The 13,765-nt window shown below is 40.3% G+C and overlaps 1 protein-coding gene across 1 annotated transcript; it reads right to left on the reverse strand.

Moving 5' to 3' along the window:
• Window positions 1–9,769: 9,769 nt before the first annotated feature.
• LOC141720041 (uncharacterized) lies at window positions 9,770–10,132 on the reverse strand. Its single transcript, XM_074522397.1, has one exon. It carries the CDS (start codon window positions 10,130–10,132, stop codon window positions 9,770–9,772), a length of 363 nt encoding a protein of 120 aa, XP_074378498.1.
• Window positions 10,133–13,765: the final 3,633 nt, after the last annotated feature.

The raw sequence follows: 13,765 nt of genomic DNA on the forward strand, positions 1-13,765 counted from the left end.
CCTCAAGTGTGAAGCACTCCACCGGTATCCACCAAGAAAACGATGTAATGAAGGAGGAGGAGATGGAGAAAATTAGGGTTTTGTAAATCTTTTTGGTTGAGGCAAAAATATGGTCTATAATAGTATTTTTATAGGCAAAATTTTCAGCTGAAAATTTTCCCATAAAATGTTATTATTATTAACCCTTTATTATTCTCACTAATAATTAAAACACCTTTTAATTATTAATCCTTTTTCTAAACTCTTTAGAAATAATTCTCTCACTTGATTTAATTTCTTAAAATTAAATTCTTAATTATAATATTAAGAACCTTTTCTTAATTAATTTATAATCAATTAAATCTCATTTAATCAATTATTAAATTTGCCAATTAATTATTTATTTCATAAATAAATAATTATCAGTCATTATTAATTAATTCCTCCACCATTAAATCATTCTCTTTTATGGTGTGACCCTGTAGGTTCAATATTAAGCCGGTAGTAGAAATAAATAATAATAAAACTATTTTATCATTATTTATATAAATTCTCTAATTCATTAAATATGATTAATTAATTAATCATATTTATTCTACATCGTGAGGGATACTTCTCAGCATATCGCGACTATCCGGATAATACGAATTCACTGCTTAGAATACCAAGAACCTATTCAGTGAGTAGTTATCGTACAATTAATTCCTTCTACCCTGCAATGTCACGATTAAATACAAGGCATGAAACTTGTGTCAAGCCTAACTTATTTAATCACTTGCTTTCCCATTCACTATGTTTAGTTATATTTAATGTAAATTAGAAACTCCTTTCTAATTTCATTCACTCTGGCTAGAGATTCCTGAACTAATATAAGTGGATCAGCATTGAACATTCTCTTCCTACACTGGAAGGGGTAGATCCTTTATTGATCATACACTATCTTCGTGTACAAATTCCTATACCCAGTAGAGCCCTTATAATTGTCCCTTGAGACTAGAAACTAAACCAAAGCATAGTTCAGTGTACACAAGATGACTATGATGACCTTAAGTCTAAGGATACTTGTACAACTATCACTATGTGAACAACTGCTGACACGTGAGTGAACTCCATCAGTTGTTCAGCTGTGTGAGTCATGTTCAGTGAACTTATTCTATAATAAGCACCTACATACTAGCTATAGTGTCACCACACAAATGTCTATGAGAACAGACATCCTTCATAATGAAGCAAGCATAGTATGTGCCGATCTTTGCGGATTATTAATTACCAGTTAGTAATCCTACGACCATGAACTATTTAAGTTTAGAGTTATCATCTTTTAGGTCTCATTATTATGATCTCATCATAATCCATAAAAAGCTTTACTCTAAACTGTGGTATATCTTATTTAAACATTTAAATAGATATAGCCCGCAATAAAAACAAAACAAGCCTTTTATTAATATCAATGAAATCAAAACATATTACATAAAAGTTATTCCTAAATCCTCATACATGATTGGACTTAGGACATATCTCTTTCAGGTACACCTCATGTTCTTAAGGAAGCTAAGAAGCCTCTGTTTAAGAAAGCTATTGTTGAGACCTTTGATGAAGATAATCTTTATATTCATCATGAGATGCTTATTGAGGATCTCGAGCTCTCAAGAATACAAAAGGAAAAGAAACCTATGTCTGTTGCTAGTGACTCTGACTTATCTTTTGTCGGACTAGGTTTTATCAAGCCCAAGAGCAAGTCTGTTGGTGCTCCTGAAAGTGACAAGGAAACAATCAAGAATAAAGAAAAAATTGTTAAGCCTGTCAATTCTGTTAAGAGAAATGTTATATATTCAAATGCTTCTAAGTCTTCTGAACCCAACTTAGTTTGGGTACCAAAGAAAACTTAATCATCTTTATTTTTTGGGGCATTAAGCAGAAGAAGGTCATGTGGATTCTGGACAGTGGATGTTCAAGGAATATGACTGGAGATAGAGCCCTGCTATCAAAAATGGTTGAGAAAGCTGGCCCAGTGGTTAATTTTGGAGATGACATCAAAGGTTATACTACGGGATATGGCTGTTTGGAAATTGGCAATATCATCATTGAAGAAATCTCTCTGGTTGGAGGTCTTATGCATAATCTCCTCAGTATTAGTCAATTCTGTGACAAAGGATGCAAAGTTTTATTCGAGAAGGAGAAGTGTTTGATCTCTAATCAGAAGAATGAGAAGCTGACTCTAAATGGAGTTAGAAAGGGTGATTTGTTCGTAGCTGACTAGAATTCTGCAGATGGTCAAGTAATGTGCTTCCACCGTAAAACTTCTCCAGATGAAAGTTGGTTATGGCATAAGAAGCTCTCCCACTTGAACTTCAAGACCATGAATTCTTTGGTTAAGAGGGAATTGATGAATGGATTACCCGAGATGGAATTCAGTCCTGATGGACTTTGTGAAGCATGTGAGAAAGAAAAGTCAAAAATGGCATCACACAAGAAGAATACAATGACTGACATCACTGAACCACTACAACTCCTTCACATGGATTTGTTTGGCCCCGTCAACATCATGTCTATGTCAAGAAAGAAATATGGCTTAGTGATTGTTGATAAGTATTCCAGATACAAGTGGGTGTTATTCTTACATTTAAAGGATGAAGCACCTGATATGATTATTGATCACATCAACAAAATTGAGTTAGAAGCTGGAGTGCCTATGCAAACAATCGGATAAGATAATGGAACAAAATTCATAAATGCAAAGCTGAATGATTTCTGTGTTGAGAATGGCATCTCAAGACAGTTTTCAGCACCAAGGACTCCACAACAAAATGGAGTGGTTGAGAGGAAGAATCGAACATTAGTTGAAGCTGCAAGGACTATGCTTAATGAAGCCAATCTTCCTACCTACTTCTGGGCTGAAGCAGTTAACACCGCATGCTATACTCAAAACAGAACCTTGATCAACAAGGTATATGAGAAGACCCCTTATGAGTTAATGGCCAACAAGAAACCAACAGTGAAATACTTTCACGTGTTTGGACGAAAGTGCTTTGTGCTTAAGGACAATGAGCATCTTGGCAAGTTTGATGCTAAAGATGAAGAAGGTATCTTTCTGGGCTATTCCCTAGAGTCAAAGGATTACAGGGTGTATGTGATTAGTGATCAAAAGGTTGTGGAAAGCCTTAATGTAATATTTGATGATGCCAAGCTCCCAAGTATTCAGAAGGAAAATGAAAGTGATAATCTTGATGTTGAAGATCTTTCTGATGGAGAAGATGAATTTGAAGTTGTTTCAGGAAACAATGAAAATGGAAATGATCCTGATGATCATAATTCTGATGCAGACTCTGAAGATAATGGTCATGAGACAAGTAATGATAGTCACACTATCTCAGGGACTAGTCCTCAAGCTTCAAATTCTGGAGATCAAGATGACAACAACTCAGGGGGAGAAGAACAAGGAGAAGAACAAGGATCTGGTAGTCAGACACAACACAATTCTGTAAATGCTGAGTCATCAGGGATAGTCTACCAAGACATAGAGTATGGAGTAAAGACCGCCCTCGGAACTTGATACTTAGTAATCTGATAGTAGAGTTAAGAATAGAAGAGCTACAATAAATGAATGTTTATATTCTGGGTTTCTATCTCAAATAGAGCCAAAGAAATTAGATGACGCTCTTGGGGATCCTGATTGGGTGATTGTTATGCAAGAGGACTCAATCAGTTTGAAAGACAGAAAGTGTGGAAGCTTGTACCCGAACCTAAAGACAAATCAGTGATTGGCACAAAATGGGTTTTCAGAAACAAGCTTGATGAAGATGGAATTGAAACATGGAACAAGGCAAGACTGGGTGCTAAGGGATATTCTCAAGAAGAAGGGATTGACTACGATGAAACCTTTGCACCGGTTGCTAGACTTGAAGCCATCAGGATGTTTCTAGCATTTGCAGCACATTCAAATTTCAAGGTATATCAGATGGATGTGAAAAATACTTTCCTGAATGGTGAGCTTGAAGAAGAGGTCTATGTGGAGCAACCCCTTGGTTTCATAGATCACGAGCTTGAAGATTTTGTCTATTTTTTCTTCAAGGCTTTTTATGGTCTAAAGCAAGTGCCGAGAACATGGTATGACACTCTCTCAGAATTTCTACTTGAAAATGGTTTCACTAGAGGTGTCATAGATAAGACTCTGTTTCATAAGAATCATAAAGGTGATACCATACTTGTGCAAGTATATGTTGACGACATTATATTTGGGTCTACGAATGATGCACTTTGTGCAAGGTTTGCTAAGATTATGCAAAGTAGGTATGAGATGAGTATGATGGGTGAGTTGAACTTCTTCCTTGGACTTCAAGTGAGTCAGAAATCAGATGGTATCTTTATTTGTCAAACGAAGTACATCAGAGATTTTCTGAAGAAATATCAGTTGGAAGATTCAACACCTGCTAAGACTCTGATGGCAACTACCACAAAACTTGATCAAGATAAGTCTGGTAAGAAGGTGGACATCACTCATTATCGAGGCATGATTGGATCATTACTCTACCTGACTGCGAGTCGTCCAGATATTATATTTGCAACATGCTTGTGTGCACGGTTCCAAGCTGATCTGAAGGAATCTCATCTGATAGTCGTCAAAAGAATTTTCAACTGTATTGGGCCTAGTCCATGAACAACTCATGTTAGTGGATCTTGACGACCTCTGCTAGTGGGTCTTGACTATGTGGGTTGTCTTTAGTCTGTTACGAGCCTAGACCAACTTGGTTTGTATTGGGCGTTGGACCTGAATTCCAAGGGTAATTAATGTGACATTTAATGTGTCTTTATCATATATTTTCTATCCATATCATTTGCCCCCCAACTTCCAAGAAGACTAATCGAGTTTTCATGGAAGTTATACTGGTCTATTCGCGACTCGGGGTACTTTCGGCCCTTATCGGGTATTGGTCCTTCATAGGTATCGGCCCTTCTTGGGTATCGTCATTTTATCGTAAAGTATGGAGCGAGCTACACAGTTACAATGACTTATATAATGTGAGTATACACACTTAGGGCCTTTGCATATGTTAATTGAATAGTGTTTGACACTAAACGGTCTTAATCAGGACTAAAAGTGAGCGTTTATCACCCTTTAACCTTTGTAAAGATTAATTATAAGGTGAAAGCCGCTAACAACCCTAATCGGAGCTAATTGGTCCTAATCGGGGCTAATTTCCATGTACAAGCCGCTTAATAGGCTTGAAATAGCCTAATTTGAAGGTAGAGTACGCTAATTGGCCTTAATTGAGGATAATCTGCCCTAATCGGGGCTAGATGGTCTTAACTAGGACTAATTAGTATGCATAAGCCACTAATTATCCCTAATCCATGCTAATCATGTGCACGAATAAGTTAAATGGCCCTAATCGGGGCTAATTACATTACACGAACCACTAATTACCCTTGTTTCAAGTTAATTACATGTAATATACTCTAATCGACTTTAATCGGGGTTAAATCTCACTAATCGACCCTAATCGGGGCTAAGTTTAAAATCCTGAAATTTTTTAAAAAAATTCCATTTTTTTCCAAATTTTTTCAAATTTTCAAAAAATTTAGTAGGAGGGTCACTAGAAAAACTCTAGGAGGTCCTGGACCAACCTCCCAGGAGGTTCTGCTCGGCTCAAGCCCCTCATGTAGCCTACTCGGCCCCTCCTAATCGGCTGGGGGTGAGCCTCCTGTTAACCGGGAGGTGAACGTCCTGTAACTTTTTTCAGAAGGTTCTACTAGGTTCTAAGCCCTTCTTGTGGAGGACTCGGCTCCTCCTGCTCTTGGCCGGCCATGGAGCCACCTCCAAGGTGGTTCTGGTTGGCCAAGTCCTAGAGCCTCTCGAAACTTTTATGTTCATGTTCTCGTTTACGCTTTGTACTTGTTCTAGTGAACGTTCTGCTTCTCACGAAACTTGTCTTCGTGGATGTTCTAGTCTTTACGGACTTTAATCTCGTAGATGTTCTAGCCTTCGCGAAACTTGTTCTCATTGACGTTCTAATCTTCACGAAATTTGTTCTCACTGGGCACCAAATTTTCCAAAAAATTTTAAGAAATTTCCTAGGAGGGCCACCGGATACCTTCAAGAGGCCCTGGACCAACCTTATAGAAGGTTTTGGTCATCCCTAAGCCCTCTGTGTAGTTTACTCGGCCTATCATGTTCTTGGTCGGCCATGGAGCCACCTTCATGGTGGTCCTGGTCGGTCAGAAGGTGAACATTCTCCGAACTTCTTGTATTCGTCCCTGTGAATGTTCTAATCTTGTTATGGTGAACATCCTACTCTTTTTTGGTGGATGTTCTACTCTTTTTTTAGTGGACGTTCTACTCATGTTCTCGTGAACGTCCTGCTCTTCACGAAACTTGCTTCTCAGAACATCCCCGTAATTGAGTCGTGGCTACATATGGTCATTGATGTTGGATTTAGAACTTGACATTGCTCTAATTTTCATGGTTTTCACTAATCATTGTGATTACTGTAATTAATCACCGAATTAAATCTAACGACTTGTGTTTAGCCTCAGTCAGACTTTTCTTGGAGGACTGATACGATAAGCAACATTCGGCATCACTTTATTCGTTTATTATGTCATTTCCTCTAACTTCTTGATCGTTTTTCCTACTATTTTTCGGTCTTTTTTAAAGAGATACTTGCTAGCACAAACCAAGCAGAGTTGTGACCTATTGTAGTAGGTGCCTCTTCTCCTATAAAAGAAGATGAGAAGTGCTCATTTTCATTCACACTTTCATTTCTCAACTTCTCTCAAATTATATCAATTTTTGGAAGCTCCCAACTTCTTAAGTTTTTCAAGATGTCTCAAAGTCCTAGAAAACCTTCCATCTCAGCCAAGGAATCTATGCACAAAAGAGCAATGATCCGATCTCTGAAAGGTATAGATTTTGTCTCCCCCTATTCCCTTAACCATTGTTCTAACAACTTAAAGAGCATGTTAGACGAGCGGTCTGATGAGTATTCGAGCACCGTTCACTTTGACGCATTCAAGCATAAGAGTGTGCTTGATGAAGAGGACATCGATGAGATTCGTTCAAGTTACCCCCGGCCTGACAGTATAGAGTTTTGCAAGGCCAAGTCCAATGAGAGGACCTGCAACCTGAGCACCAATATATTATATGTGTACATGACAGCTCAGAAATCCGGGCTAAGGTTTCCATTACACCCATTCATCCTGAGACTCTTTGCCGAGTTGAAGGTTCACCCATGTCAGCTATATCCCAACGGGTGGGATTTCATTATCATTTTTATCATGAGGTGTAATGACCTGGGTATTCCACTGAGTGTTTCAATATTCCGAAGTATTTTCATATTGAAGGCATCTCCTTCCTCTAGGCCTGGCTGGATTCTTCTACAATACAGGCCCCGTGTTCCTCATATTGTGAACACACATTCTCTTCATGACTCTATTCACCATTGGAACAAGAAATTTATAGTATTAGAATGGAAGGAGGGTGACTAGGGGGTATTCTTCAGACGCGATTTTAGCTGGCCCATAGACAGTGCTCATTACATCTCTCGAGAGGGTATTCATTTTTATTCTATCTCAACTTTGGTCAAGTTTTTTCTTATATCCATCTCTCTTTTATTTTATTTCATCTATCGAGGCCCTAGATGTACTGACTGATAAGAGTGATATGATTATGGGAAGGATGGCTAGGGAAGCAGCCAAGCAGGTTAATCACATTCCCAAGGTCCCGACGTTCCTTGAGGCCTCTGGCTCTGGTAAGAAAAGGGTCAAGGATTTTGATGGAAATGTGAAGATCCCCTTTAAACCTTCATAGGGCATATCTACCAACTACTTGGTGTTCAGGAGTCCGACCCTTGCTCTTGAGTGGTCCAAGAACTACATTATTCCTCCAGACCTTCTTCACGTCTCATCGGGTGAGAAGTTACTCGAGGCCGAGGTGTTAGGGGCTCACGCTTTATATCAGGTACATCTTAACTTGTAAACATTTTCGTTCAAGTGTTCTTCTTTTAGTGAATTTTCTTCAGAGTTTTCATGAAATTTTCATAGGAGGGTCACGAGAAATCCTCCAGGAGGCCCTGGACCAACCTTCCAAAAAATTCTGGTCGGCCTAAAGGCCTTCATGTGGAGGACTCGGCCCATCCTGGTCTTGGTTGGCCGGGATCAGTCCTTCGTGAAGGGCCTAGCTGACCGAAACTCTCTGTGTTGGGGACTCGACCCTCTTAAGTCTTGCTCGATCTTGGTATTTTACCCATGTTCCCGTTGGTATTAGCCTTCTTATGACCTCTCTTTTTTATTTTCTTTGCTAGGCCAATGCCAATTTTGCTGCATCTTCTACACAAAATATCAAGATGAGGAGTGACTACGCTGCACTGTAAACCTCCATGAACAAAATAAAGATCTTTTCAAATGAGTGAGAGTCTAAGGCACACCAAGCGGAGGATAAAGTTGATGTCCTAGAGAAAAAGCACTCCAAGGAGATGAAGAGGAGGAAGATGGAGTGGAGAAAGCTCGTGAATGTGTATCATGGATCCAAGAAGTTCCTCCAGATGATGGAAGATCACGATGATCTTATACACCCCGTGAAGCTGGCTATAGGATGGCAAAGGGGCGTCCAGGACATCAATGGTCTATATGCAGTCGTGGTTGATCCGAGCCTTTTCACTTACCCTTAGAAAGTCCCCGTTATGGATCCGGCCGAATATGCCTCCGGGTCTATGCCTGAGACCTCCCGCCGACAGTCTCTATCTAGTTCGAGCCGCGGGGGTTCTGGTTATAAGGGAAAAGCTCCTTCAGGAAGCCCTAGCTCCAAGGTGGCTCTCTACGGGAAGATCGGGGAGCCGGTTCCAGGGAGTAGCAACTCTTCCTCCGAGGCTGGTTCAGATGAAAATGGTGAAGAAAAGGAGGATGAGGTTGCTCAGAAAGAGGGGAACGAAGAGGATGAGGAGGAGGGTTCTTCAAATGAGTGATTACGATAGCCTTGCATGGCTTTATATACCACCTGTGGCTTTTTATTCAAAACTTATTTATTTGAACTCTCACGGTTTGTAACATATTTGTCCTTCAGGACTAATTGCGATCCTTCGGGATCTTATCTATGCATAATTTGGTTTGATTTCATACTTGTCTTTTATTTTCGGCATTTGGTCCTTCGGAACTTATATTCTTTAGATGCTTGTACTTAAATAAATTGGTAGACAAGATGATAGAAGCAAACTTCCATAAATAGATAGTATCTTTGAAAAACGGGTTCAACCTTTACATAAGATGGTTTCGTCGACCTTATTTATATATCTACTACTCAGTACTAGGAACATGTGATGAACGCCCTAAATATAATAAACCTTCAGGTTTAAAGCGTGCCAAATACGGGGCACTTCATCACCATTCAAGATCTCTAACTTGTAGGATCATTGTCCTAATGTCTTACTGACCTTATAAGGCCCTTCCCAGTTAGGGGCCAATTTTCCTCTTTCCCCGACTCATGATGCCTCAAGCTTCCTTAAGACTGAGTCTCCTTACTAAAAGAACCTTTCCTTAATTCTTCAATTATAATAGAGGAAGGCTCTTCGTTGATACTCTGCATTTTGGGCATTGGCCTCATCTGACCTTGTCAATGAGATCGAGATCTAACCTCATGCCTTCTTCATTAATTTCTGGTTCATAAGCTTCGACCTTAGGTGATCCATGGGTGATTTTTAGGGGTACCACAGCTTCGGCTCCGTAAGCCAGCATGAACGAGGTAGCTTTAGTTGTCACTTTGCAGGTGGTTCGATATGCCCAAAGTATAGGCAGTAATTCATCCGCTCAAGTGTTCCTCGAGTGTTCGACCCTTTTTTAGTCTATCAAGGATAATTCGGTTAACAACTTCTGCCTGCCTATTTGCCTGTAGATGGGCAACCGAGGTAAAGCGAAGCTCTATGCTATTATTGTTACAGTACTCTTTGAACTCTATATTATCAAATTGTCGCCCATTATCCGTGACCGGGATGCGTGGGATACCAAACCGGTATATCACATTTTCCCAGAAGAACTGGATAATTTTCTTGGTGGTTATCTTCGCTAGTGCCTTAGCCCCAATCCACTTTATGAAGTAGTTTATAGCTACCACAATGAACTTCACATGTACCGATGCCACAGGAAATGGACCAAGTATATCCATTCCTCATATTACAAAAGGAATGGGTATATTGATGGATGTAAGCCTCTTTGGGGGCTATCGTACTATCGGAGTATGCCTTTGGCATCTGTCACATTTTTTTATATAAGCCTTTGCATCAGCTAACATCGTTGGCCAGTAGAACCCCATTCAAGTTATCATGTGAGAGAGGGCCATGCCCTCAAGTGTTGTCCATAAATCCCCTCGTGGGCTTTGTTAAGCGCCTCCTCTGCTTCAAGAGGTCTCAAGCACTTCAAGTACGGAATAACAAAGGACCTTTTGTACAGAAGGCCTTCAATCAAAGAATATCTCAATGTTCTCACTGATAACTTGCGTGCCTCCTAGGAATCATCAGGGAGCCATGCAGTCTTAAGGTGAGTTTTGATTGGATCTATCCAACAACTTGCAATACCAATTGGTGCCATCAAATTTATGACATGTATAGTAGGGGTCTTCAGGACCTGGAAGTAGATACTTCTCGGGTAGTTCTCAATTTCAGACGAGGCAAACTTAGATAGGGTATCGGCCGTAGTGTTCTTCTCTCTCAGAACATGTTCAGCGTACTATTTATCAAACTGATTCAGTATTCCCTTCATAATTCTCATGTACTAGGCCATTATATCATCATTGGCCTCAAACTCTTCACTGACTTGAGCAACCACAAGTCTCAAATCTCCACAGATTTTAAGATTTTTGGCCCTCACGGCTCTGGCCAAGCCTAAGCCGGCTATCAAAGCTTCGTAATCTGCTTCATTGTTCGTAGTTGTGAAGTTCAACTTTAAAGCATACCCAATCATGAATTCTTCGGGGCTTTGCAAGATTAGGCCTGCACCACTAGACTATGTTTCGGACGCTCTGTCAAAATGGAAAACCCAATACTCTTTCAGATTCGCACCTTCATCTTTCTCTTTCTCTTCCCCTTCCAGGGTTACTATCTTTTGCCCCCGACTTCTTGGTCGCTAATGGTGCATTCGACCACGAAGTCTAATAAGGTCTGAGCCTTGATGGTTGTTCGAGGCTTGTACTTGATGTCAAATTCTCCCAACTCAATCGCCCACTTGATGAGCCTTCTACTTGCCTTTGGGCTATGAAGAATGTTCCCTAACAGTTGGTCTTTCAGGACTTCAATCTTGTGGGCCTAAAAGTATGGTCTCAACTTCCTCGAGGCTGTGATTAGGGCAAGCACAAATTTATTTGTGGTGGAATAGTTCAACTCCGCTCCGTGGAGTACCTTGCTCACATTATAGACAGGCTTTTGGAGTTTCTGTACTTTTTCAGCTATTCGAAGGCCTTTTGGCTCTCAGCTGTCCACTCAAAATTCTTCACCTTCTTCAGGGTTTTGAAAAAGGGCAGGCATTTGTCTCCAAATTTTAAGATGAACTTTCATAGAGCTGTGGTTCTCCCAGTCAGCTTCTGAACTTCCTTTATGGAGTGTGGTGGCTCCATGTTTAGGATATATTTGATTTTATCGGGGTTGGCCTCGATTCCCCTCTTCGAGACCATATAACCAAAAAAATTTCCAGATTCAACACCAAAAGCATACTTGGTGGGGTTTAACATCATCTTGTGGTGCCTTAGCTCTTCGAATGCCTCTCTGAGGTAATTAATATGATCGGCCTTGGATAGGCTTTTGATTTATATGTCATCAATATAGACCTCCATGGTCATTCTAATCAGATGGAAAAATATCTTATTTACCAACCTTTGGTAGGTAGCTCCTGCATTCTTAACTCCAAAAGTCATAACAAGATAACAAAAGACACCAAAGTTAATTTTAAAAGATACCTTGGGGGTGTCATATTTGTGCATCTTGATCTGATTATAACCGCAAAAACCATCCGTGAAACTCAACATCTCGTGTCCAGCGGCAGCATCGATCAGGATATCAATCCTTGGTAGGGGTAGTAGTACTTAGGACAAATATTATTCAAGTCAGTGAAGTTGATACACATTTTCCACTTTTCATTGGTCTTCTTAACCATTACGGGGTTGGCCAACCACTAAGGGAATTGCATTTCCTCTATGAATCCAGCTTCTAGGAGCTTCTCGACCTCCTGTTTAATGGATTCCAGCCTGTCAGAGGCATAGGTTCTCTTTTTTTACTTCACATCCTTCCGAGTTGAATCGACGTTCAACTTATGAGTTATAAGGTTGGTGTCAATCCCAGGCATATCAGTCATCATCCACGCAAACACATCACTGTTCTTTTGTAAGAAATTTGTCAATTGGCCCTTTAGGGGCTTGCCCAAAGAGGCTACAATATATATGACCTTCTCCGGGTCTAAGGAGTCTAAGAAATAGAGACTAAATCCTCTGTTGGCTTCCCTTGAAGTTTTTCATTCTCATGGACATCCATGTCTTTTATGGGAGAACCTTCCCCCAGTTTCATTGGGCCTAAGTGCCGCAATATAGCAACTGCGGGCCATTTTCAGATCTCTTTTACCTCACCGACACTATTCCTAGTCGGTAACTTCAGTACTATGTGGTAGGTTGAGGGTACTTCCTTAAATGCATGGATCCCTGTTTTTTCCATGATAGCATTGTAAGTAGAGATTGTCTTAACAACCTAAAAGTTTAACATCTGTGTGGCCTCTCTGAGCTCTTCCCCAATAGTCACGAGAAGTTGTATCGCTCCTTCGACTTGGCATTCCACTTGGTTAAACCCATAGATGGGTGCATTGGACGGAGTTAAATGGGAGTCATTGTACCCCATCCTTAAGAACGTGTCATGGAATAAAATATCCACAGAAGCTTCGTTATCCACTAGGACCTTCAAAACGGAATAATTTCCAATTATTGGGGTAATAACTATATGGTCATCCTGAGGAAATTTCAAACTTTCAAGATCAGGGTCACCAAACTCAAGAGTCATCTCTGACTTTGAAAACTTAGACGGCTCTCCGACTATGCTCATTAGTCATTAATTCTCTCGCATAAGCTTTTTGAGAGTTCCTTGTAGTCCCAGCTGTTGTAGGGCCTCCTGAGATCAGGTTGATTACTGGCCCTCGGGGCTGTGGGTTACGATCCCTGTCGTTACCCCATTCGATCATCATCTCTTCGATTATTATCTTTTTTTTGGACTCCAGCCTCTTCACCCTTGGTGAAACGTCCAAACTTTCCTCTTCGGATCAAATACTCAATCTCATCTTTAAGTTTCCTACAATCATCAGTATCATGACCAACATCTTTATGGAACTTACAATATCGGCCCTTTTCTCTTTTTTCGGGGTCTTCTCTTACGGGCTTCGGCCATATGAACTCTTTGTATTTCTCAATTTCCATAAGGATTTAGCTCTTTGGAGCATTCAACCTTTCATATTCATTGAACCTTAGTGGTTGATTCTTCATAAAAGAGGAGTCGGAGCTTTTTCCAGTTTGAGAATACTTGTCCTTGGCATCATACTCTTGATTCGTTTTCCGCTTCTTGTTGCCTATAGGCTCATTATTCACCACCGTCTTCTTCATAGTCTCCTCCACCTTGATATACTTTCCGGCCCTATCCTGGAGCTGCAACATGATTTTAAGAGGGCATTTGGTCAGGGACATCTTGAAAAACTCATCTCTAGTCCCTTGCTGTAGGGCTATCATAGGTATCTTGTCGTCAAGATCTAAGACCTTCAGGGCCTCCTTCGTGAA

The sequence above is a fragment of the Apium graveolens genome, chromosome 4 (assembly GCF_009905375.1).
Source record: "Apium graveolens cultivar Ventura chromosome 4, ASM990537v1, whole genome shotgun sequence".
Taxonomy (NCBI): domain Eukaryota; kingdom Viridiplantae; phylum Streptophyta; class Magnoliopsida; order Apiales; family Apiaceae; genus Apium; species Apium graveolens.